This window comes from Balaenoptera borealis (genome assembly GCF_965194805.1).
Source record: "Balaenoptera borealis genome assembly, chromosome: 2".
NCBI classification, from domain to species: domain Eukaryota; kingdom Metazoa; phylum Chordata; class Mammalia; order Artiodactyla; family Balaenopteridae; genus Balaenoptera; species Balaenoptera borealis.
The window spans coordinates 125,535,471-125,562,256 of record NC_138867.1 but is presented as its reverse complement, the minus strand read 5'-3'; the positions used below and the strand labels follow the sequence as shown (position 1 = coordinate 125,562,256).

The 26,786-nt window shown below is 42.7% G+C and overlaps 1 protein-coding gene and 1 long non-coding RNA gene across 3 annotated transcripts in view; one reads left to right on the top strand and one right to left on the bottom strand.

Annotated features, from left to right (window-relative positions):
• The window catches only part of LOC309624596, a 467,785-nt gene that overhangs the window by 246,471 nt on the left and 194,528 nt on the right, over positions 1-26,786 (bottom strand). The gene's annotated exons all lie outside the window — the stretch shown is intronic.
• The window catches only part of DPYSL3 (dihydropyrimidinase like 3), a 114,484-nt gene that overhangs the window by 55,649 nt on the left and 32,049 nt on the right, over positions 1-26,786 (top strand). For both annotated transcript variants that reach the window (XM_082382708.1, XM_082382709.1), the window contains exons 2-3: positions 20,974-21,062; positions 25,623-25,807. In XM_082382708.1, the coding sequence (XP_082238834.1) occupies positions 20,974-21,062; positions 25,623-25,807 (274 nt within the window). The remainder of the gene's footprint in view (positions 1-20,973; positions 21,063-25,622; positions 25,808-26,786) is intronic.

Here is a 26,786-nt window from a genome sequence, read left to right as displayed (position 1 = left end):
AGGTTCTTTCCTTAGCAGAGCTTTAGTATTAAATCAAATGAGTACTATTAAAATAATACCACGATTCATTCGCTGGAACGTACAGTGTCTGTTCTGGATAAGGCTACCATTGATAAGGGCACAAAGGCAACAGTTGCCCCAAATCTAGACTGGTCAAACAGACAAGCAAACCAACAGGGAACAGCTCCGAGTCTATAGATGCTCCGGAAGCTCTTTTCACTTGCTTTTGCCAATATTTGAAATGCGATGGCTCCTGTGCAATGGAAATAACTTCCCCCCAAAGGCCGAATAACGCCACGGATGCTCCATGAGGTAGGGATGGTTTTTTGTTTCACTGCCACTGAATCTCCAGCACGTAGCCTTTGGCTGGCACATGTTAAGCCCTCTGTAAACATTCGTTGAATGAATGGGTACGTTTATTTAACATTTACCTTGCAGGAATAATTTCAAGCGAGAAAATGATCAGATGATCAGAACGTGTGTACGTTTGGCTTCTACATCATCCTGCCTTTCACTGAGAACTTTCTAGAATATTAACTTTTTTTTTTTTTAAAGATAGTTTTTTTTTTTTTTTTATTCACGTTCTTTTATTTATTTACTTATTTATTTATGGCTGTGTTGGGTCTTCGTTTCTGTGCGAGGGCTTTCTCTAGTTGCGGCATGTGGGGGCCACTCTTCATCACGGTGCGCGGGCCTCTCACCATCGCGGCCTCTCCCGTTGCAGAGCACAGGCTCCAGACGCGCAGGCTCAGTAGCTGTGGTGCACGGGCCCAGTTGCTCCGCGGCATGTGGGATCCTCCCAGACCAGGGCTCGAACCCGTGTCCCCTGCATTGGCAGGCAGACTCTCAACCACTGCGCCACCAGGGAAGCCCCTAGAATATTAACTTTTAAGAGATAAGGCTTGGCTCTAAGAAACCAGCATGGGATCACTGGGCGAAGAGAAACATGACAGGGCTTTAGCAGACCAATCAGAGTTAACTGTAGTCCAGGACCCGACTGGGGCAGATGTGCCAGGGAATCCATCCATCATTTGTACTTCTTCCTTCTCAGGCCTCCACTCCTCTCCTTCTTCCAAATTCTGCACCTGGCCTCATTTTCAGCCTCTTCCAGCGGCCTACCTGGGTACTTCTTACTTGCAAACAGATTCATTGTTTCTCTTACTGCAAATGATTTAAAAGAATTAATGGAGACCTTTATGTCCTCTTTCAAATAGAGAAAACTACATGACGGAACCAGGATCTAACAGAGATCTTAACTGATCTTCTGGGCTTTCTGCCTTTGCCCAGAAACCACAAGTCATTCCATTTGTTAGCAGCCAGTAGATAGGCTAGTCTGCATTTGCACAGCGAACGCCACCTTTCAGAAAGCTTGGCTAAGGAGCAGCCTGTAGTTCCTTCTCATTTCTCAAGTAGTGTTGGCCATTTTAAAATGGAATGTTTTTGTGCTTGTGTGTGTGTTTTTCCAGAGATTTCCGGTCCCTCATCCTATTGCATCTGTCAGCTTTCTCTGGGCTTGCAGCTATTCCTGTTATTAGCTTTTATTCTAAAACCTATTTTTGGTTTGAGGGATGGGGACAGTTAAAGCACATTTTACCAAGCTCATTTCTGACTGTAAACTATACAGTCGATGGTCTCAATGCTCTAAGTGTAATAATAATAACTAGATCTTTTTAAGGGGAGCATCTATAAGGGAAGACAAAGGGGAGAATTAAATATATTCATGGAACTTAAAATATTGCATTTGAAGTACTATGTGTATTAAAATGTGTCTTATATAATTAATCATGTATAATAATACCTTTTTTCTATTTTTGATTGAATAAATATTTTATTGACCACCATCTCTTTGCCTAGCAATGTGATGCTTGTCGCAGAAGCATCTAAAATAATGATGAGAATTAACATGTATTTATCATTTATTAAGTGCTTTTTTTCCTTTATCTCCTGCAATCCTGAAAACCACTCAATTAGGTAGTTGGCTTTCCAACTAGATCTTCCCATTTTATTGATGAGGAAACTTCGAGAGATCAGGAAATTGGCCTTAAGATCACACAAGCCTTTCACTGGTGGAACCAAAATTCATACTGACTCAGAACCACATTCTTAACCCCACTCTATGGTGCTACCTTAAATTCTACCTTCTTTTATCTTCTTGCACCTCTGGGGTCATGAGACATTGGTCCAAATTGGAGTTCACTTAAGTCCAGGGTTAAGTCCTCCTCCACACCTATTTCCTGTGGGGCATGAGGGTCAGGTTATGGCAGACGGGAAGCACAGCCAATTGGTGCCCTGGTCTGCATGGGGTTGGGCTCGGGAGCCCTGCCTGGGTCAGGAAGCTCTCCTGCTTTCCCCTCGGAGCAGCCTTGCTTCCAGGAATGTCAGGAGCAGCCCCACACTGTTGTACTTTCACAGCCAACTTGTCAGGGAGCTGCCCACCATGGTCAGCACCCAAGGCTATTTGCATTGAATTAGCAAAAATACCAATGAGGGCTTCTTCTTCAGTTGGATTTGAATGCCACTTTCTCATTCTATAGCCCATGCTGGCCTCCCCAGCTTCTTGAATAAATCCTAAGAAAGATTCCGCTGAGGTTTTGACTTGATGGGGCTTTGTAAAACTCTAGGAATCAGAAGCTCCTTAAAGAATTTTTCAGTCTAGTCTCCCCTTACCCCTTACAGATGAGGAAACTGAAACCCAAGTCTCAATTTGAGACTGACTGAATTAGGGCTTTTTCAACTGTCTGGTTTACTGTAGGACACTGAAATTTACCAAGTGAGTAGGAATTTTTTTCCAATTACAAAAAAAAAAAACCCCAAAACCAAAAATAACCCACGATGGTTGTAGAAATATTTACCAAAAAAAAAAAAAAAATGAGGACAATAAAAATGGGCTACAGTGAAATCATTCAGTGATAGTCATTGTAAAGTTTGAGTATACCCATCTAAAATTTTTTCTTCCTACGATATATGCTGTTTATTAAAATAGTATGGCATATTGTTCATGCTATTTTATGTTCTGCTTTTCATTCCATAATATATTATGACATCTTTCCATGTTTTAAGTATTCTTTCATAACATAATTTTATTCTTTTTTAAAATTGAAGTATAGTTGATTTACAATGTTGTGTTAACTTTTGCTGTACAGCAAAGTGGTTCAGTTATATATATATACATTCTTTTTTATATTCTTTTCCATTATGGTTTATCACAGGATATCGAATATAGATCCCTGTGCTATATATAGTAGGACCTTTTTGTTTATCCATCCTTCATATAATAATTTGCATCTGCTAATCCCAAGCTCATAATCCACCCCTCCCCCACTCCCCCTCTGCTTGGCAAACACAAATCTGTTCTCTGTGAGTCTGTTTCTGTTTTGTAGATAGGTTCATTTGTGTCATATTTAGATTCCACAGATAAGTGATGTCATATGGTATTTGTCTTTCTCTTTCTGACTTATTTCACATAGTATGATAATCTCTAAGTCCATCCATGTTCCTGCAAATGGCATTATTTCATTCTTTTTTGTATGGCCGAGTAGTATGCCATGGTATATATATATATACCACATATTCTTTATCCATTCATCTGTCGATGGACATTTAGGTTGTTTCCATATCTTGTGAATAGTGCTGCAATGAACATTGGGGTGCATGTATCTTCTTGAATTACAGTTTTATCTAGGTATATGCCCAGGAGTGGGATTGCTGGATCATATGGCAACTCTGTTTTTACATATCATAATTTTAAATACCTACATATTATCCCAGTGTTTCAATTAATTCCATTTTGTTTGATATTTTTGGTTGTTTCCAAGATCTTGGTACTAACAGCAAAAATGAAATGGTGGTTGTGTGTTCAGTTACTGTTTTTTAGCTGAAGTTAAATTAAAAGCTACCCCAGGATGAGAAGTTGAGTAACTTGCCCACAGTTGCTCAGCTTGTGAGTATCAGACTCTGATTTGAGTCCTAGTATCTTTAATCTTAGTCTTATATTCTTGTCATCACTCCACTTGCTCCAGCAGTTTTGCCATTTTCCAGGGAAAACTCTGCTTTCTGTCTTTGTTTTCTCCTGCTCTCCAGTGAGCACATTTGTTCCTTCACCACCACCCTTGCCCGCCTCCGTCTTAATGAGGCTGTTGACATTTGTAGAGGTACACAGTGTCTTAGCACCAAAAGCTGCACAGCTGGAAAGGAAATATGCCCATTCCTTTTTCCCCTCCCTCGCCTTAATGGCTTAACCTGTAAGCTTGGAAGCTGGTTTTAATTTCACATTTTCTGTGTGTATGTGTGTTTGTTTTTAAATTTTTTCCCCCTTAATTCTTTCAAGGAGACCTTTATTTGAAATCATACACTCTTTCCCTCCAAGCCAATCTGTGCCCCATGTCTTGATGAGATTACTTTGTTTGGGGATATTGATAAATTCAGAGTGGGGTTTCTGGTTTATCCAACTAAGTTGGTTTAAATTATGGCCTTACAGAGAGAAAGGGCTTTAAACAACCTAAAACACTTTAAAGCAATTGAATGTAATCCTCTGCTTCTAGAAAAATTCATCCTAGGTTTATTCCATAAAGAAGGCATGTTTTTGTTTTGTTTTGTTGTGCTTTGATTCCAGTTATTTCATTGCATGCTGTATCTCAGATTCCTTGCTGTGAGAATTCAACTTAGCTTTGCTCAGTTAAGGGCAGGAGGAGAAATAAGCAATCCATTATTGCAACCCTCTCATTTTAATGATTAAGAAGAAGTGGGCCAAAGAGGGAAGATAATTTGCCAAAGGTCACACAGCAAAATAGTTTTTAAAAACATGAGGCAAAGGACTCATTTCCCTTGCTCTGGCTCAGTGCTTTTCTCACAATTTTTCCCCCCCCCAGGGGGAAGATGTGAGGGGGGGTGTTACGGGCAGATTTGTGTCCATTCAAAATTCATGTGTTGAAGTTTTAACCCCCTAGTACCTCAAAATGTGACTGTATTTGGAAATAATACAGTCACATTTGTATTTGTAATAAGTTAAATAAGGTCATTAGAGTGGGCCCTGACCCAGTACGACTGGTGTCTTATGAGAAGAAATTAGGACACAGACACACACACAAGAGAGACAGTGTGAGGACACAGGGAGGAGGAGATGGCCATCGACAAGCCAAGGAGAGTGGCCTCAGAAGGAACCAACCCTGCCAACACCTTGACGTTGGAGTTCTAGCCTCCAGAACTGTGAGAAAATACATTTCTGTTGTTTAAGACAACCAGTCTGGGACAGTTTGTTGTGGCAGCTGCAAACTAATATGGGGGGGGAGGTTAAGAACAAAGACATTTAAAATTCAAAACTTCAAACTGGGGAAGTTCTCAATGAATAGAAAAGGGAAACCCAGATAATTAGTATTTCTAAGAAATAATGCCATGCCAAAGCCCATACTAACTGGATTTTCAATCATAATTTTATATATGGCATCTCATTTCATGCTTATAACATGCCTAAAGGATAGTTATTATTAGTTCCACTTTACAGATGAGGAAACTGAGGCTCAGAAATTTAACTTCTCTAAAGTTTCGTATTTATTAGCTAAGTGGTGGTGTTAGGTCCAAATCCATCTCCTTGTCTGACTTTAAAACCCTCCCCCACTACACTGAAGTTAACCCAAGCGGTTTAGTAACCATTGTTATCAAGTTGCTTAAAGTTAGGAAGAGAAAAAATATACTCTGAAGTCTCAATCACCAGGAATCCACTTTATCGATTGAACAGGAAATATTTGGCCCTTGATTTTAGGGTAAAAATGGAGATCAGGGAAATTTTAAAAGATAATCAAGGTATTTGAGGTCTACTGCAGGGTCTTCCCAGTGGCTTATACCTTCACACGTCAAAGTGAACAGCTACACATAATGAAGAATGAATGTTCATAGTGATGGGCCCCAGGCCCCAAAGAAACCTGACCCATCAGAGGAGAATCAGTTACGTGTGCTGGGTCACATTTGCTAAAGCAGGAAACCAGACCCGTATATCTGTAACATGAGGGGATGTGGAAACTGTGCCAGAGTTTTACAATTACTTATTTTAGAAGTGTTTTCAACAATAAGACCTGATAAATATGTAATCAATCAAAAAAAATCAAATGAACTTGAGCTGCTGGTAAAACCACTTGTTATGATGTGGGAAACAGAAGGTGCTTGAAATATTGAATGTGGATGGCTCTCTTGCAGCTGTGTCCTCCCTGTTTTAAGGTTGTGTGGTCTCTCATTTCTAAAACATATGGGTTAAACTTACTTGGACTTTATCAGTGAGAAGACACAATCAAGTTAAGAGGTGACCGGGCTTTGTTTCCAGCAGATATTGGGGTTAAGGCCCAGCTCAGCTATATAGCAGCTGTGTAATTTAGTGGGCCCTACCTTTAAAAGAGAATTTTAATCCAGCCACTTCTCACCATTTTTCATCCCTGCCACCACCCTAGCTGAGCCTCCATCACCTTACTGCAGGAACCCTCCAATGGTCTCAGTGCTTCCACTTTGCCAACCATCAGGTCATTTCTCCATGCATAAGCATCCTTTTAAAATGTAAATCAGATCAAGTCACTCCCCAGCTCAAAAATCTGTTGCACTTGGAATAAAACCCAGACCATGGTGCTCAAGGTTCCACGTGGCCTGGCCCTGACTATCTCCACTGCCCCCGGGGTCTTGGCATCAGCTATCCTCCCTTCTCACTCTCACTTGGACCTGATGTGTTTATCTGCAGCTCAGAGCTCCTATCCTTGCTGCACCCTTGGAGTGGGGAGCAATCTTTTCTAGGAGTCTTTACTTGTGGAGCTCAGTTTGGCTGATAGCTTCCTAGATATGCCCTCTTTGAAGACCTGATCAGAAGCAGTCCCAGACCTTCTTCCAAGCCTCCATCCCCTCACCTCTTTCTGTTTTTAAAACTTTTTAAATTTTTAATTAAAAAAAAAAATTATTTATTTATTTTGGCTACGCCGAGTCTTAGTTGCGGCATGCGGGATCTTTAATTGTGGCATGCGGACTTCATAGTTGTGGCATGCACGCAGGATCTAGTTCCCCGACCAGGGATCGAACCCGGGCCCCCTGCACTGGGATTGCGGAGCAGAGTCTTACCCACTGGACCACCAGGGAAGTCCCTCACCATCTTTCTAAATGTCACTTATCACTGTTGAAATTACAGTACTTATTTATTAGCTGACTTATTCTTTGCTGTTTCAACTCCTACAGTTGCAATGGCAGGGAATTAATTTTGTTCACTCGTGTATCCCTAGTACTGTGAAAAGGAGGCATTTACAAACGTTAAATGAAGGAACGAATGGATAAATAAATAAATGAATGAAAAGGCATGTTGTTCCTTTACTTTAAACTAATGTGCTTTCCCTTAGTAAGTGGTTTAGGGAGAACGGGTGTCAAGGAAACAGGGTTATCAGAAGACAACTAAACTATATGCCCCATGGTCTAACCTCAAGTGAATGAAATGATCAATGAAAGATGAAAAGACTTGGGATAACAGACACAACTCATAACACATAGATGAAAACCTGCTGCATCTGAGATGACTTGAAGAGACTTGCAAAGGTCCTAACTCCTTGGCTATTTCTTTTAGACACAATTTAATACATGTCACAATACACATCTTACTCTGGTATGCAGAAAATACCTGCAACTGTAAACTTCAGTTGCCTTAGCACTTTTGGAAACATTTCTGAGCAGAGACACGTCATAAAAGAACAGACTGTTTTTGGAACTATTCCAAAAAAGATTATTCTCCTGGTGTTAGAATCACAGAATGTGAACCAGTGATCATTGGGAAGAGAAGCGGGTAACTCATGGCTTTGCAGGTAGGGATGAAGTCTGCGGGCCCTTAGCCACAGGGAATCAATTCCTGTAATGTCAGCATAGCATTTGCAAATAGAAAGCAGTCTTGAATATATCCTGGGAGGTGCCGATTGGGTGAAGCCTTCACTGAAGATGAAGAAACCTTTTGTCACAGGATTAACTGCCCGCTAGTCTCATTTTTGAGTTCTGGTAATTTTCCAGTGGTGCCTCAATTATATTTATTTCAAGGGTTCATTTCATTCCAGGTCTGCCTGGTCTCCTGAAGTCCTTGTTCTCAGAGCATCTGCAGTTTTCTCTGTCAAGATAACTTGGAGAAATTTGGGGCCTAAGAGTCAAAAATAGTCAGTGCTTAACCACCGATCTATCAAACGAAAGCAGAGCCGTGGGTTTGCAGGTACCAGAAGGCTGTGACCCAGAGAGTCAGTCATCACCACTGTCTGCTTCTTGTGTCAAGAGAGAGCCAGAAAAAAGAGAGAATGCCCCACCTCCTCTGCTTCCCATACTCCTTAGGAAGTATGTTTGGGTTCTTACAGGAAGGTGGTTAAGGCCTATATATAAACTAAAAAGAGGTGAAAAGTCAAGCTACTTTTCAAAGATAGCAGTGAGAGTGGGTAGGCATCCAGGTGAAAGATGTGGACATGAGAAGATTTGAGTCCAACTTTGAAAGAAACGTGCATTTCTTGAGCACTACCATGCACCAGAATTTGGGCTTGACTCCTGACCTCAGTCCTTTGGAGCAGATATCATTGTCCTCATTTTACAGCCAGGGCTGTGACTGTAAAGCCCTTCTCTTTTTCACCATTCCACTGAGCTGCCCTGGCAGATTCACCGCTTAGATCTTTTAGCTGCAAAGTGACTGATGAGGCAGGCCCCTTTGCTGTCCTGTACAGACCCAATCTCTGACGTCTGGACTCCTTGGCAGAGCAAACCGAGAGCATCTCTGCTCTTTGAAATAGTCCCTCCCTCCCATGCTCTCTCTCCAAGGGCCCCTTCTGTGGCCACGTGGTGTGAGCTGCAACACGGCAGCCGTACGTTGTCGACGCATCCACCACGGGCCAGTTTTAGGAAGTTGCAGAAGCCAGTGGTTGTGTGCTTGCAACCACAATCCCCAGGCAGCGCTGGCCAATTGAAAAGTATAAGGTCAGACTTGGAGAAAAATCCCTGTGGCCTTCACAAATAGATGGGGAGCAATTGCCTGTCATTTGAAGGTGCCGCTCACACATTCCAAGGCCCAAGCCCGCGTTGCTCCTCTGGGGATTGCATTTTGGCTGGCTTTCAGATTTAGTGAAAGAGTTTTTTGTTTCCGAGAAGCAAAAGCGGGAATTCACTGGGCTTTCCTGTCATTCCAAAGGCCCAGTCAAAGCCAGCTGCCAGGCACACATGATCAAAGTGGAGAGAGAGCTGCTTCTAAAAGAGGGAAGAGGGTCCCATTCAGTGGACAGCAGTCCCGAGAGGCAAAGTGCCTTGCTTGGGTTCGCAGAGCTGGGACCAGAATCCAGGTCCTGACTACCATTCCAGGCGTCCGTACTACCCTTCATTGCCTTTCAGTTGGTATAGCCATCTCAGTGTAGGGTTAACTCAACTCCATCCATCAGCTTCGGACCAGCCTGTTAAATCTCAAGTCCCCATTCCTGCCTATTTGGTGTGTGGCTAACCAGCACCTCAAAATTATTCCTCATACTCTCACACCCCAACTTTGTGACTCGTTTCTCTTCTGCATTTTTATTCATCGGTTCTTCCTGGCCTACCTGCCTTGAAATGTCATTTACCTTTGGCACTTCACTTCCTATCTATCTATCTATCTATCTATCTATCTATCTATCTGTCTGTCTATCTATCTATCAAAGTATGGTTGATTTACAGTGTTGTGTTAGTTTCAGGTGTACAGCAAAGTGATTCATATATATATATATATATATATATATATACACACACACACATACACACACACATATATATTCTTTTTCAGATTCTTTTCTATTATAGTTTATTACAAGATACTGAATATAGTTCCCTGGGCTGTACAGTAGGACCTTGTTGTTTATCTATTTTATATATAGTAGTTTGTATCTGCTGATCCCAAACTCCAAATTTATCCCTCCCCCACCCCTATCCCCCTTTGGTAACCATAAGTTTGTCTTTTATGTCTGTGAGTCTGTTTCTGTTTTGTAAATAAGTTCACTTGTATCATTTTTTAGATTCCACATATGAGTGGTGTGATATGGTATTTGTCTTCTTCTGTCTAACTTACTTCACGTAGTATGATAATCTCTAGGTCCATCCATGTTGCTGCAAATGGCATTATTTCATTCTTTTTTCATGGCTGAGTAATATTCCATTGTGTATATATACCACGTCTTCTTTATCCATTCCTCTGTCCATGGACACTTAGGTTGCTTCCATGCCTTGGCTACTGTAAATAGTGGCACGTCACTTTCTCTTCCCCTTCAGTTGCTGATTAGATTCCAGCTTTCCTCTGTAGTGTGCCATACATGTTCTAATCCATACTCTTGCTGTCATCTGGACCATAGCAAACTCCTTATTCTTTTTTCCTTTTTATAATTTTCTATATTAAATCCTTTTTAAAAGTTATAAAATGGCATACGCATTGTGCAACTAGTGACATAATGTATGTAAATAGAGGAGAAAGAGAAAAGAAAAAAGTTCCTTATACCTCCTCCCTTTGCATCCTTTTCCCCTACCCTACCTAATGTTGACAGATTTGGTATACCCTGCTCACACAGAAACATAATAATAGTATTTGTTTGCTTGCTTTTGCAAGAACAGTATCGTATTTTGCACACTGCCACTTACTTATTTTAGATATTTCTTCAGTTCAAGATATAGATTTAACCTGTTTAAAAAGTAGCTGCACCGTAATCCACAGTGTGGCTGTATTGCAGTTTATTAAACTGTGTCCCATGGTTGGATGTTCAGGGACTAGGCTGGATGTTCGGGGACTAGGCTGGATGTTCTCTGTTTGCCTCTTCAGCTGCCCTCGCCCAGGTTTTCTGTCCTGCTCCACACCCTGGACCTGTCTGGGCTGCACCAGTAGGTCCTTTGCCCTTGGGCTCCTGCTTGGATTCAGGTGATGTGGCACCACTGGGGACTGGTGGGAGGGTGGACCACGAAGTCAGGGTGTTTTCCCTCTGATTCCTCGCTGCTGGGTTGCTGTGGGGTGGCGACGACGTGCCTCTGCTGGAGGTCACAGCAGGCGCCCTCTCCGTACAGCTGCCCTCTTCAGCTCCGGTAATCACTCCTCTGGCCTCCTTGGGCCTGGGGATGGCATTTCTCCCTGCTTTTGGTGCGCTCTGGATGCGCCCATCCATTTAATCTCCCTAAACCCTGCCCACGCTTTGTTAAACAATCCCTTTGTTAAGTGCACTTTAATAATCCAATTTGAGTATTTCATCTGTTTCCTGGCATCCTGAGTGATACAGTTTGTTGCTTTTTCTTCCTTTCCCGGCCTCCCCCCCACCCCCCACAGCGCTTGCTATTACATTCTAACCAGTTCCTTCCTTTATCTCCAGCATGGCCATTCTGTCAGCTTTTTTTTTTTTAACCCTGCGATTGTATTTCACTCATTTTCTCAAAATCCTTCCACGGCTCCCCAGGACCTATGGGGTAAAGGTCAAACCCCATAGCCAGCCACTGTCTGCATCCCCTTCTTCCAGGATCCAAAGCATCAGGGACCCCACCCATTTCCACAGTTTTCCCCTGAAATGCATTTCTTGACTTGATACGTTTGGTTTTCCCCATGACTGGTTATGTGACACCAGACCCTGCACTAACCCCCCCTAAGCTGCCATGTCTTCATCAACCCAGTGGGGAGAATAACAGCAGATAGTTCATTTCGTTGAGGATTAATTGAACAAAATGTACATAAAGCTTCTAAGAGTTTCTGACATGTAAGAAGTTTTCAGTAAATGCTATAGTTATGAATTATCGTTCCCCCACTTGCCTTGGGTCGTACCTGTGTGTCCAGATTAGCCATTTTCCCAAGACCCACCTCGGCTCGCCTCTGTGGACCCTTCTTTGATTTCTACCAGAGGATTTTTCTCCCATTTCTCTCTCTCTCTCTTAATTAATAGACTTTGTTCTTCAGATCACTTTTTTTTTTTAAACATCTTTATTGGAGTATAAATGCTTTGAAATGGTGTGTTAGTTTCCACTGTATAGCAGATCACTTTTAGGTTTACAGAAAAATTGAGCAGGAAGTAGTAAGAGTGCGCATGTACTCCCTCCCACTCACCCCCCCCAAGTTTCCCCTTTTATTAACATATTGCATTGGTGTGGTAAACATTTGTTACAGTTGATGAACCAGCATTGATATATTATTAATGAAAGCCCATAGTTTTACACTAAGGTTCACTCTATTTTGGGGGTACCTTTCTATGGGTTTTGACAAGTGCATAATGCCTTGTATCCACCATTAAAGCATCTTACGCAATAGTTTCACTGCCCTGAAAACCCTCAGTGCTCTGTCTGTTCACCTATTCACCCCTCCCTCCCACCCCCTACCTCCCCAAACTGCTGGCAACTACTGATCATTTCACTGCCTCTATAGTTTTACCCTCGCTCTTTTTACTTCACATTATTATTTGTGGTCATGGCTTAATTTTTCCGACTGTTTTGTCCTTGCCTTCCCGTACACCTAACATAACATCTTCACAGCCAGTAGTCACACAAGTGTACGTTTCAGGAATGAATTATTAAACCTGTTTATCCCTAGAATCAAGACCTGGTTGAAATTTCAGGCCCTCCTTCCTGATGAAGTAGGCGCTTGGCTTTTACACAGGCTGTTGAGCTAATGGGACACAGGATCCCGTTTGAACATAGCTGGACCCCAGTTTCCTAGTGTGCATACGGGACAGAGAGCTTTCACCCATAACACATGGATTTGAGGCCTAAAAGGAACAATGCAAAACAAAACAAAAAAAAACCCAAATAACAAACACAACACAAAACTCTCTTATAAACCCAGACCAAAGGTGGCCATGAATGGATCTCTAAAGCACTGACTTTTCTTCAATCTAGATTCTACTTTATACTCTGTCCTGAGCAACACATTTCTCAGGCACTTTATATGTAATAGTAGTAGCTACCTTACATTTATACTGCAATTTGGATTTGCCTTTAATTGTACATGTACATAATCAGAGCAATAAATAGAGGTGGTAGCACAATCATGAAATTAGTAGTAGTAGTAATATTTGTAATGCCTGCCACCCATGGAGCTTTTTCTAAGCCCCAACCCTGCATCATGATATTTAATTCTCACAGTAGCCCGGGGAGGTAGGCATTAGTATCTGTACTTTACAGATACGTAAACGGGCCTTTTTAGAGAGCTACACCTTCACTCAGCTGAAGAAGCTGAGGCCCAGAGCTGGATCAAGCCACTTGCCTAAAATCACACAATGAGTTAGTAGCAGAGATGCCAAGGCAGCTCTGGCTTCCAGACTCCCTTGGTCGCTACCTAAATACTGAATGGCTTTGCAGACTGTGATTAGGGCTGGTTTCCATCCAGACAGCAACCTTTCCATTTTTCCTTCCCCAAAGCCCAGCTAAAGACGGACCACATTTTTTTTCTCATACCCAGATTTGTCACATCCTATTCTATGATAAGGCATGCTTGTTCTCACACTAGATTTACCCACCCTGCCCCTCTCTCTCCTCCTCCCTAACCTTCTGAAACGGTGATCCTTCATTCCAATAACCTCCTCCGTGTGCTGTGCTGCCCAGTACCTGGGACGTCCCTGTGACTCTGCTTTGGACACTGCTCAAGCCCATGTTGGCTCACGTTGGTCCATGTCAGTCCATGTTTCAAGAGCAGGGATGGTAGTCCTGTTGTTACATTAGGTCATTTTAGGTGATTCTGGAAGAGGACATTCAATAACACTGAACCACAAAGAGAGAAATTTTGTCCCCTTTCTAATTATTTTTCTAACCTTCTGAGCAGGTCAAGGAAAGAGTCTTAGGATAGTGCTACTTTGTCTTGAATACCACCCCTCCATTCCCCGCCCCACCCTGACACTGGGTAATCTTCCTTCTAACAAAGGTAGCAGATCTGAGCTCATCCTTCAGAACCCTTTTGAGGGCAGAGAATGGAGCCAAAATTTCATGAGGTTTTTATTGTATTCATTCCTAGGTTTACTGTCTATTTTTGGTAAGTGATACTGGCTTAGAATTTATGGGAGTGAGACAGTGTTTACTTTTAAAATATATTTATTTCAGGATAATATTAAGTAAATAACAGTACAGTTTGTACCAGGATCTGTCCAGTATCATGAAAATAGCACAATAGTGACTGAGGTTTGGGCTTCACAGGCCCAGCAGACCTTCCTGCTTGAGGTGGGAATGGCTTTGGGGCTCCTTCTGTCCATCGCTGTGTCATCCCTCCCCTCCCCCTCCTCTGGTTCCCTGTCTGGTTATCCACTCGTGCTTATCCGTGTCTGGACCCCTGTTAAAGACTGGGAGAGTGTTATCGGGGGCTGGGATTAAGATGCCATCCACGGTTCATTCCCCCACTCCAGCCTGACCCAGGGCAGGGCACATCACTTGTCTGGCCCTTCGATAATTACGTCTTCAAAATGGTGAACGTGAAGTTCTGGGGGGGAAGAATGCACACAGCTGGCTTTGATGTTCTAGTTCCGAAGAGGGAGCTGCCACCCTGCCCTGGTTAATCCTGCCCTGGTTAATCCTGCCCTTGGCTACTGCTTCCTCTGCGTTACTGCTTTCCTACCTTGTGGTCTGTCCTTCCAGGGCCAAACCAAACACATGAAAGAGACAACAGTACTTGCCATTCATTATGCATTCTGCTCGGTGGGCTGTGCTTTGAAGGGAGTGCCCCCCCCCCCCAACTCTCCCCTCCCCACTCTCCTCCCCACCCACTCCCCACCATTAGCCTCCATGGTGCACACTTGGTCATAAGTATGTTTGGGTGGTGAGAGAAAGGAGGGATGTATTTGAGATTCATCTGTAGCAGTTCAGAGGTTTGTAATAGCCAGCCCTGTACAACTATGCCCTGTTTCAGTAAAGACTCAGAGCCAGGAAACTGCATTGCCCTTCAAGAAGTCTTATTTCCTCCCTGACCTTACTCGTTCTCTCCATGTCCATGGCATGCTTGTCATTGAGGGGCCTGGAAACAGATCCATGCACTGGGCAGGGAGGGTGAGTTTGGGGGCAGGTTTGAGACCTTGCCACCCACTCCGCATTCCTGCTGGAGGAGAGCAAGTAGATTGTTATCTGCTCATGGAGCCTTATTTCCAGAGGAAGAGTGACCTGGAGGGGCCGTGGGAACTTGTCCTGTGGGAGTGGGTTTAAAAGAAGAAGTCTTGGCTGACCTTGGCAGCTGGTGGCAGGAGCTGAGAACAGTTGCTGGGGGTTGGCTGGGGACTGGCGCCTCTGGAATTCCCTTTATGGCAAGGTCTGTTAGATTTTGATTAACAAAGTGTTAGTTCAGTTCTTCTAGAATATTTGTGAGAGGGCCATTGTACAGTGGCCAGTTACGATTGAAAGGAAGAATAATTATGATAGCAGCTCACATGTACTAAGCATCTATAAATTGCCAAGCAGAGTTCAGCCCTTTACATATAGGAACCCCCATAGTCCTAACCAGCACCCTGAGAGAAAGATATCATTGTCCCCCGTTTCACAGATGAAGTAACTGAAGCCCAGAGAGGTGAAGTCACTCTCCCAGACACAGGTAGTGTTCGTTGGAGAATTCAAACTCATGCCTGTGCATCTCACCCAAGGTTGCATATTTAACAGCAGAGGTGTGATGAGAACTCTGGTCTCCTGAAAGCCTATTCAGTACCTTTTCCTAAATACCATGTTGAGGCGACCAGGACTATCTTAGAAAGCCTTTTCTCTGTCTTCTTTAAATGATGCTGCTTTGGGGAAGAAAAGCTACAAGATTTCATCTGTGTAGTCTATCCATCCTGTTGTATTCTTAAGCATGGGAGTGTTTTTAGGGAGTCAAATCTAATTACCTAGATGGGAATTTATTTTAAATAACCACCTGCGCCTTCATCTGGACTTGGAAAGGATCTTGAGTCCCCACTGAAGGTCAGAGTCTGCGCATTGTGATTTGAACACAGGTACTAAAAGATTTTATTGAGGAAGACTCCTTCTTCAGTTTATATTCTCTTTTTCTCTTCCTAGGATTATAGTTTTTATTCTGAGCTGCTGGCATGTCTGCAGAGTATAGAACAGATGTGTCCTAAGTACTGTTCTGGGGCTGATTTTACTGACTGGGAAGAAATCCATGGAGGGCTCTGGGTTCTCTGGGAGGCGTATTCTCATTAGCTCAGACAGACGTGGTAATTTAAGTTCTTTACTTTGAAGACTAGGTGAGGAAAACTAAAATGGGAACCAGCATCTCCAACCGGCTTAAGTTCAAGATCCTGTCCTTGCATTTTCTATTCTAGTTTGAATCACAGCCATTCTTAACAGCATACCTTGTTATAAGTTTATTTCCTCCTCCCTTCCCTCTCTTGCTCCCCTGTCCCCTCTGTACCTCTGTCTTTTCTCACTCCCTTCCTTCCTTCTTTTCTTTGTTTCTCTCTGTCTCTTTCCCATTTTCTCACAAACTCTTGATTTTTTATACTTGACTTTTCTAATCATTGTCATATCCTAGTGAAGGAAAAAGGGTTGGACTTTATCAAACTTCAAGGGCCTCTGCTACCCTGGATTGTAAATCAGGTCCCTTTGTGAGCTGCATTAACACATTCAGGCCATAAGGGGCAGGTCTAATCCACTGATTTTATAAGTAGTGGCTTACAAGTGATTGGATTCCTGAAGTTTCCCACCGCAGAGGAAGTCAGCCATTCCTGCTCTGGAACTGTCAGATGCAGTGTCAAACAGAGAGGACATCCCTGTCAGAAAGAGCCACTTGGCATACGGTTCAGGCACTATTGGTGCAGTGGCCTCAGGTGGAAAGCAGTTTGGTGCCAAGAGATGGGAGACCTGGATTTACTTCCAACTAAAACTAATCAATGCTGTCACTTAGAGAAAGTCATCTGTCTCTCTGTGTAGATCTCCTCATTGGGAAAATGGGAACAATAATCCCTCCCCAGTATGCTTCTTAATTTAAGGCATTTTATAAAAATTTAAAGTACTGTAAATAATGAGTGGAATAAATGTAACTAATATTTATAGGTGTTTACTGTGTTAGATATTTTATATATACATGTACACACACACACACACACATACAGACACACACACACCTTTTCCCCTTCATCCACCTCATTTAATCCTGGCAGCCACCCTGAGAGGTGAGCTAGGTGTTATTATGCACTCTGAGCTAATAAAAAACTTGAGGTGCTGAGAGGTTAAGTCCTAACTCAAGATCACATACCTAGTTAAGTGGTCAGGCCGATTCTCCTAGTAATGGGAGAACCCAGTGGAGCCCAAGCTTGGCAGCTGTCACACCTGGCACCCCGCTGGGCCGCCATACCAGGCTGCACTCAGCCCTGGTGGCCGTGCAGGGCCCAAAGCAGCCAGAGTCCTTGGCCTGGTGCTGCAGACTCTGAAGAGCTTCATCTCGGGCTCCAAATACCCTCCGGACTATCCCTGTGTGCTCTAGAAGTACCATCATCCTTTATACCTATTAATGCATGAGAAACATTGGTCAGCTCCCATCTAGACCACTTTACCTCCTCGGGCGTCAGCTCTCGGGTTCCTGACCGCCTCAGCTACTGAGAACAGAAAGCAAAGAGGCCCCTCAGAGCCATGCTCACCTTTCTAACACCGTCGAGGGTAACTTTTAACCAGAGCTGTCAGAGTTGTTCATCTTGTTGGTTTTGGGCCCCAGAATGTGTTACCGTCTACGGCTGGTCCATGACTTCACACACAAGCATGTTCTGTAACCAGGGAGGTCTGGTTTTATGTGGCCTGGGAGTGGTCAGTCGTTGCATCATTCTTCAATGCCAAGTCCAAGACTTGCCTTTCAGATGCTTCTGTGTCTGATGACTGTTTGCCTGGGTTGTCCTTTGTAGTGGATCCCACATGCATGGAAAGAGTTAAAATTAATAAAGCAGTTTTATTAACCACTTTAATAAAAGTTCAGGGGACAAGCTGAAGACCCCCAGGAACAGCATTTGCTTGAGCTCTGTGAGTTGTGGTTTTGATATCTCTGCTCTACACGATAAAGACAAATAATAATATTAATACTATAGTGCATAGAGCAAGGGTCTTGTTACTCCCATCTCTGAAACTTACCCCAGGCTACAATTCATCTTTGTGCTCTGTTTAGGTTCCTGATATGATTGAGTCAAGCTTATTTCACTAGCATTTGAACAGTTTTTAACGATGCCATCTCAATGATGTTAATTCCACTTGGGTCACCTCTTACTACACCCCTGATGTACAAGGGGCCTGAGATAGCTTTTTCCCCTTTGTTGATATTTGATGCTTATTGAAGGAAGTGATGATCCCCAGTGGCTCAGGACTGGATGCCCCCAGGCAGGAGGACGGTCATATTTCATGGCTGGGCTCAGTTCAGGCAGTAACTGGCCCCTTTCCCTAAACCAGCTTACTTCAGCTCTTTGCTAGAAAGATAAAGAACATCAGAAAAGCACTGAGCTGTGCGAGGGAGCTCTTATAGTTACCAAGATTATTATTAGTATGAAGCTCCTGCTGGAGAAGCTTTTGTCGCCTTCACACTGTGTCTGGGGCAGTGGTTCCTGGTGCTTGTCTGTGACTTGGTGCTGGGCTGGCTGATGGCTGCCTGAGAGCCGTTTATAGAGCTTATAAAATACATATTTGTTGGCCTAGAGCAGGGCCTGGGAATCTATATTTTTCTAATGTGCACCCTAGTTTGAGAAGCACAGTCCTAGGACTGCCTCCTATAATTTTGCAATTACTGTTAACGTGGTAGATTACAGTAGCCTTCAATTAAAATTTTTTTTCCTTAAAAGTCCAATATTCCGACCACTTCACATAATTTTCTGACTCAGATGGCCTTTTTATCATTCTGATATATAATACAACCTCCTATGTCCCACCCTTCAGCCATTCATTTGACCAATATTTAACAGCTATCGAAGATGGGAATAAGGTAAAAAGATCAAAAGACACATAGTTCTAAGACTACAGGAGTCTTTGGTCTAGTCAGGAGACCGATGAACTGTAAACCAACTCTTGTAGAACAATTCATTGTTTCAGCTACAGTGGGAGCAGGTAGAATTTGCTGGAAAGTCAGGTAGTGCATCCTAGGGGAAAAACCCTTTGATTGAGGCTTGACAATGGAGAGGATGGTAGTCAGTGGCAGGTGAACATAGGAGAAGGCGGAGAGAACATCTTTGCAAAGGCTTAGTGGCCAGAGATCCTGATAGGTGGCTAGAACTACATGTCTCTTAGTTTTGCCACCATATAAAATACGAGGCAACATGTGATAGAACCTAACAGAGTGGATGTACTGACAGAGGCCAGCTCCTGAGGGGCTTGGAGATCACGTGTGGTAGGAGTTTGTATTTGACCTCATTAGCACATCTTCTTTGCCATATATGTAGGTTTTGTCTCAACACCTCATTGATCTGTATCTTTAAAAAATCCTTCCCCCTGACAATACAGTATGGTGAAATTTCTTATTCTTACCCAATACCTTGGAAGCAGGAGAGAGTAAGTGGTAATTGGCTATATCACTGGCGGAGCCCTAGCTTCAATTCTCATTTTCTGGCCCTGTTCACAGTCTTTGATTTCAGAAGCCAGAAGTCAGCCTGTCTGTGGGGCTTCCTCCCCCCATTAAACCTATGTCCTTTTTGAAAGCCCTACCTCACCAGCATCATCTCATGCCATTTCCCTCCTTGATCCCTAAGCTTCCTCCACACTGATCTTTTTCAGGTTTTCAAAGAAACAAAACTTCTTCCTACCACAGGACCTTTGCACACACTGTTCTCGCTGCCTGCAGTTCTCCATCTAAATTGATCTTCCCTGAAAAGGAAGGCTTTTCCAGCCTCTATTTAAACAAGCCCCATTCCCTTGTATTTTGTGACACTTGATAACAATTTTACATTGTTTTCCTTTTTTTGATGACTTTATTTCTTTATTGCTAGACTTCCCCTTAAGTTCCATCAAGGCAGTGACCTTGATGGTGTGGCTCACTCACAATTGCATCCTCCTCACCTATTTAACAGTAAATATTAGATACTTATTTGCAGAGTGAGTGGATGTGTGAATAATGGATGAATGGATGGATGGATGGATGGGTGGAGAGTTGAAGTCTGTATGTTGAATTCTTAACAAACTGCAGCCCACCATTGTTTTTCAGGCTGCAGTTCCACTCAGCCAGACTCCTAGGGATTCTCTTCTCCCCCGTGAACCCAACAAAGCTATGTCCATCCTTCATGCTGTGGTCTAAGCTCCATTCATTTAATTAAATCTGTGATCTCTAAAGCTGACAAGTGATTTGTGTCTCTCCTGACTTACAAATAAAATATATGTTTAATATTTTGTTAATAACCTCGGAGTGTATGTGCCTTGTTTCCAGTTGGATCACTTATCCAAACTTCATTTAAGTTAGAATTTTTAAAAAGACGTTTCTCATAAGAAAAACAATTTTTTTCACAAGAAAAGCAATAAAGAAATATGTTTCAGAGAATGTGAGAAATACTGAGTATAGTGAAGCAAATATGAATCCTGCATAATTTCTCCACCTTGAGTTATACATTCCACAACTTTGTGTGCATGTGTGCACATGTATAAGTATCCTGAATTTTAAACATAACATGATCCCCCTGTCATATAAAGACTTTTATAGGCCATTTCCTTATATGCCTGACCCTAAGTTCTGTTTTTGAGAATCACTATTGAGTGCCAACAGAATACCAGACAGAGTGCTAGGCACTGAGGTAGATGTTATCCCACTTTGCATTATATAGTGCTTTCTGGAAAAAGACAATATAAAGAGTAGCTACATTTCTGAGTGGCTATGATAGGTTGCAGAAGCAGGAGGCGAAACTCCAGAATAATCTGAATAGGGTCAAACAAGAAAGACTGGATACCTAACAGGAAAACTGAGTGCACTGAGCACAGGTGTCTTAAGAAAATGGTTTCTGCTAAACCTCTAAAACAATGAATTGGGAGAACCTCGGCAGACCTCTCTTCTCTGAAATCCTAGCTGTGAGAATGACTCCTGTTTTCCTTCTTTTCTAGAGCGACCGTCTTCTGATCAAGGGAGGCAGAATCGTCAACGATGATCAATCCTTTTACGCTGATATTTACATGGAAGACGGCTTAATAAAGTAGGTATATAGTACCCTTTGCTTTGTCTTTTGAACTCTCTTCGTTAGAGGCTCAGAAGGAAACTTGCTTCTTTTTTGCTTACTAGCCCATTGCTTCTGTGTGTTTCATTTCTCCTCCTTAAAAATGAGTTTGTATTTTAGCCCTTCAGTCTGGATGCACATAATTCCTTAAAAGTGGGAGCTAGCCTTAGTTCAGTTGGATTACATGAATGAAGTGAAAAATCTGAATTCAGTCACCCAAATGATGCTAAGGGCCCCTTTGGGCAAGCTGCATTGATGGGCACTCTATGTGTCTTGGAGAACTGGGAGATGTCACCACTGTCCTTAAGGTCACTGGAAAACGTCCACAAATTACAGCACCCTAAAAATATAAGGCCTAGTGTAATAGGTACCAAAGGAGTTCAAATGAGGATAAGTAATTTAGAAGTGCACAGGGAGGAGAAATCCCTTCAGAGGAAGGTTTTGAGATGGAGAGGGCATTTAAACTGAACCTTGACTTAGGTAGGACTCGGATAGGCAGAGCACAGATAGGACATACATTTCAGGCAAGATTTCCAAATAGATACTTTAGGGATATATAATTACTTTACAAAATGGTTTGCTATTGGATGCCTGTAAGCAGCACAGCCAGGTAACCTTTATGTGTAACTTCATAGTGACCTTTAAAAAAGGATCTGATTTACACATAGCCTTCATCACATAAAGCAGGGTACTTCCCACATTGATAAGATATTGTATAAAACTGGTATATCCAACCCACCATATGAGCCATCCCTGGCCTCATTCAGTTTTATTTTTATCTTATTCAGCTTCATTGGCTAGCTTAAGATTCTGGTAATAGATTGCTTACTTATCTTTGGAAACTTGGCTTAGATACAACTTTCTGTAGGCAAACATTCCTTACCAGCCCCTAAATCTAGGCTAGCTTTCCCTTTGATGAGCTTTTAAAAACCCTGTGCTTTTATCAATCATAGCAGTTCTGACACTGTTGGCCCTCTTAGAGCAAGGACCATATCTTATTCTTCTCCGTATCTGCAGCACTTAACCCAGTACTTAACACATAGAGACTTTTGTAAGAGCTACCTTTTATTGAGTATATAGTATGTGCCCGGCACTGCGTTAAATGTTTTACATGCCTTATCTCATTTAATCTGCCAGCAATCCTATGAAGTGAGTACTCTTATTACCCCCTTTTCAGAGGAGGATAGAGGAGAAAGAGGAACAGAGAGAGTAAATAACTTGCTAAAGATCAACGTATTAATCAATGCATTGAACGAATGGATGAATGAATGAATGAATGGATGAATGAATAAACAAATGCAAGAATGAAGATATTTGTGTTTGGTAGCCTTGCCAATTTGCATAAATACTTTTTCGTATTAGAAGTAGGAAAAATGGAATTGTTAGACAAGCCAACCAGTGTAAAACAATACTTTCTTCAAAATATGAGCCACGACTAATTCTACATTTTTCTCTTACTAAAAAATTATTGTGTATAGTCCACTCTCTGGCGGAAGTGTGTTCCCTCACTTAGAGAATTTCAGAGCTGGAAAAAAATTTAGTACCTAATGCTTCTTCCTCATTCCAGAGCTCATGGCAGGCATCACTAATTGATCCCAGAACTTTTCACAGTTGAGCCCTAAATACAGGCTCAGAATCCATCTTCACGCAGTGATTCAGGCACCTACTACCATAGTTGAATACATAAACTGAGTCTTCTTTGCCATCTCTATTAAAATAGACTGGAAGGCCACTTGCCAAGGATGTTGAAGAAGGAATTTAACCATCAGATGTGTGTGTTGGTGGTGGAGAAAAGTGTGTATAAACATGATCTTCACCCAGTCCTATAAAATGGTATATCTCCAACAACATTCTTAACTCACAGAGCATAAAAACTAATAATTTCCTCCAGTGTTTACAGAGTTGTTTCCTGTGAAGATTGCTGGAGTGCCTGCTATGTGCAAAGCACTTGTCTCAGGCACTGGACACGTACTATATCACATGCTATGGTAGATATCATTGGGACCCAAATCATCGTGCTCTCTTCCCGCAGGGACCTGAGAGTCTTTTAGGGGAAGTGACATGTCTGTACCTGCAAAGCACATGACATCACCAGATAATATCAATATCGAGCATTAAGTTAGTAGAACAGATGAGATCCAGAGGAAGGAGAGGGCTATGTGAGATTAAGATGGTTATTGATTATAATAGCTGATATTTACTGAATTTTCATGTGCCTAACTAACAGTGTTCTTTGGGCTTAACACAGATTAGCGTTTAATCTACACACCAGACCTATGGAGGAGGCACTTTTATTACATTTTACAGATGAAAAAATTGAGACATGGTGAGGTTAAGTAACTTGGCCGAACTCATAACGCTAGTATTAGCAGATCCAAGATTGCGAATCCACATAGCCCACATCCAGGGCAGAGCCACACTCTTAATTACTAGACCTGGCTGTCAGTAGAAACTTGACCAAGGAGGGGAGATAGAAGCTAAAGCCTTCAAGGATTAAGGTGACCTTGATTGGTTCAGTGGGGAAAAAGAGGGAAGGCTTTTCTATTTCAGACTGGGCGTTACACCAGTTGTCAGAATTGGTAGAAGCTTACATACATAGGCACACCCAAGCCAGGCAACTCTTCATGCCCTTGGTTCTCAGTTTCCCGTAGAGGTGAATGAGTGAGGGAGGGAGATGGGAACACACTGGCCAGTATCTGGACTAGAATGGAGTTACAATCAAGGCTGCATTTTTTCCACAGTGTGTTTTGAATTGTGGCGGCTCTGGAATGGCAGAGTGGTGATGTGGTAAGGGTGAACCCTTAGAGATGTCAGGAAGACTTAATTTTAGTTGTAGAACTTAGATTTTGTCAGGCAAGTGGTAGACTTCTTCCTACCCCAGGAGAGTGTCTTTCTTAGCTGGCTATGAACAAAAGTGGAAAGTATTCATGCCACTGGCAGTGGGGTACATGTGTCCCCAAGGTAGGAGAGGACTCATGATAATGTAGAGCCCTAAGAATCATAAGTCTAGGGCTTCCCTGGCGGCGCAGTGGTTTAGAATCCATCTGCCAATGCAGGGGACACGGGTTCGAGCCCTGGTCCGGGAAGATCCCACATGCCGTGGAGCAACTAAGCCCGTGCGCCACAACTACTGAGCCCGCGTGCCACAACTACTGAAGCCTGTGCGCGTAGAGCCCATGCTCTGTAACAAGAGAAGCCACTGCAATGAGAAGCCCGCGCGCCACAACGAAGAGTAGCCCCCGCTCGCCACAGCTAGAGAAAGCCTGCGAGCAGCAACGAAGACCCAACGCAGCCAAAAATAAAATGAATAAAATAAATTTAGTAAAAAAAAAAAAGAATCATAAGTCTACCTGGAATTAACTGGATGTTTCAATCAAGGATGTGAACTAAGCAACATACATGGTCTATGCGGTTACATTATGCTAGGAGTAGTTGTATTTGACATTTGTCTTGTGTAGTGTGCCCTTGGCATACTTATTGGCTTCCTTCCCACCCCAGTCTCCCCCTCTCTGCCTTCCTGGGATGCTCTGAATCTTCTTGGGTGAAGCTGTGTCTGGTGCAGGTTGTCATAATCACCTTCCTTGGCTTGAAACTTCTACTGAGACGCTGACCATACAAAAGCAGCTGGTGTAGGCATCTGCATCTTTGGCTTCCTCTTTGAGAATCTGCCATCAGCTGTGATTGACGGATAAACTATCAGGGAAGGACGTAATTGAGAGTGAAGTCTGAGTTGTGAAATGCCCGAGACAGATTCCATTTGTTATTAGGAGCACAGATGAACCCATTTAGAGGATAGCAAAGTTCACACACCTATTCTTTAAAATGATTCTTTACCTCCTTCAGTCTCTCCTAACAGTTCATTATTTTACAGCCATTCGGTCCTTCTGCAAATGTTCTTCCTGACCTTTAAATAAAGAACAGAATGAAAAGGATAATAAAAACACTTATTAAAAAATATTTATTACACACTCTATATTCTAGACATGGTTAAACCACTGGGGTTACAGTACTAAGCCAGGACACACGGTCCTACCAAACTGCATATCAGATTGTTTTGTGTCTATAAAAAACTTGTTTTCTGGATGGACCTAGAGATTACCATACTAAGTGAAGTAAGTTAAAGACAAATACCTTATGATATCACTTGTATGTGGAATCTATAAAATGATACAAATGAACCTATTTACAAAACAGAAACAAACTCACAGACATAGAAAACAAACTTATGGTTACCAAAGGGGAAAGGGGGGTAGGGATAAATTATGAATTTGGGGTTAACAGATACACACTACTATATATAAAATAAACAACAGGGTCCTACTGTATAACACAGGGAACTATATGCAATGTCTTGTAATAAAAAAAATGTTTTCTGTTATGGATACCTGTCTTTATTTGTTTCTAGATTGCTAAACTTGTGAATCACTTGCAAAAGACTACTTTGATAAACATAAGTTACAACATTTCAAATCCTTATAATGCTATGTTTATCTTGGAAGTCATTCTTTTAAATTGCTGGTTGTTTCCCTGTCTCACCAGGCAAATTGGAGACAATCTGATTGTCCCTGGAGGGGTGAAGACCATTGAGGCCAATGGGAAAATGGTGACTCCTGGAGGCATCGATGTCCACACTCACTTCCAGATGCCGTACAAGGGAATGACCACAGTGGATGACTTCTTCCAAGGGACCAAGGCTGCCTTAGCGGGGGGTACCACCATGATCAGTAAGTCCCCCGACTTTACACACTTGTATAAAGCGTGCGAGGGGTCCTAGGGAGTGAGTTTAACTAACATGTTAACTGCAGTGGTCTCTGTTGGTAACTCGTACACTTCCCCTCAATTCAGTTTTTAGACTTTCTGCCTGATGAGACCTGAGAAAAGCTGGTTATAGTGAGGACATTGGCAGCTCCTGTAACCGCATAGAGGACATTCAGGAGGTTCATGACCTTGAAAGCAGCTGTCTTCTCTGTCTGCCTTAGAGCAGGGGCCCGGTATGCCATGGGTGGGGAATCAGCACTTATCATCTCTGGGCCAGTCCCTGCGGAGAGGGGACTTAAAAAGTTGTGGATCGTGGGCAAAAAGCGATTTCAGGACTTCCACCTTGGGTCTGAGGCAGCAGGAGCAGAGAGTACAGGCAGAGCAGTGAGAAATGGGGCTGAGAAGCATCCCAGAGAGAATGATAATGAGACTTGCAGTTCTTGAGAACTTAGGAGGCTTCAATGGTGGTTAGTGTTATTTGGTCTGTGCTGTATTCTGACCAACTCATATCTTTAAGATTGGGCAAGCTGGGGGGTTGTTTCTCTTGTTTTGTTTTGTTTTTCTGGTGACTTTTGCAATTCCAAAGAAACCTAGGGAGTTGAATGCCATTGGATTACTGAGCAGATAGCATTCCAGGGTACTCCTTCCTAAGCCAAAGGAATCCCAATGAACTGGCTCCCATCCCAGCCCTGGCCCCCAGCTTGCTCAGCAAGAGCACTGTTTACCACGGTATACATCCACTTAAGAACTCAGTACAGCCTGAGCCGTAGACTTATTCACTGTCTTTTGCTTCCTTTAAACGGGAGTAGTAGCAGGGTTCAGCTTCAGCTAGTTGGGTGTGGAAACCCAGGAAAATTGTGTCAGGGCCATAAAAGGTGCAATTCTGGGAGACCAAAGCCTTTCTTCAGCCAAAGGGAGGAAGCCAGCTGACTTCTCGGCAGCTGC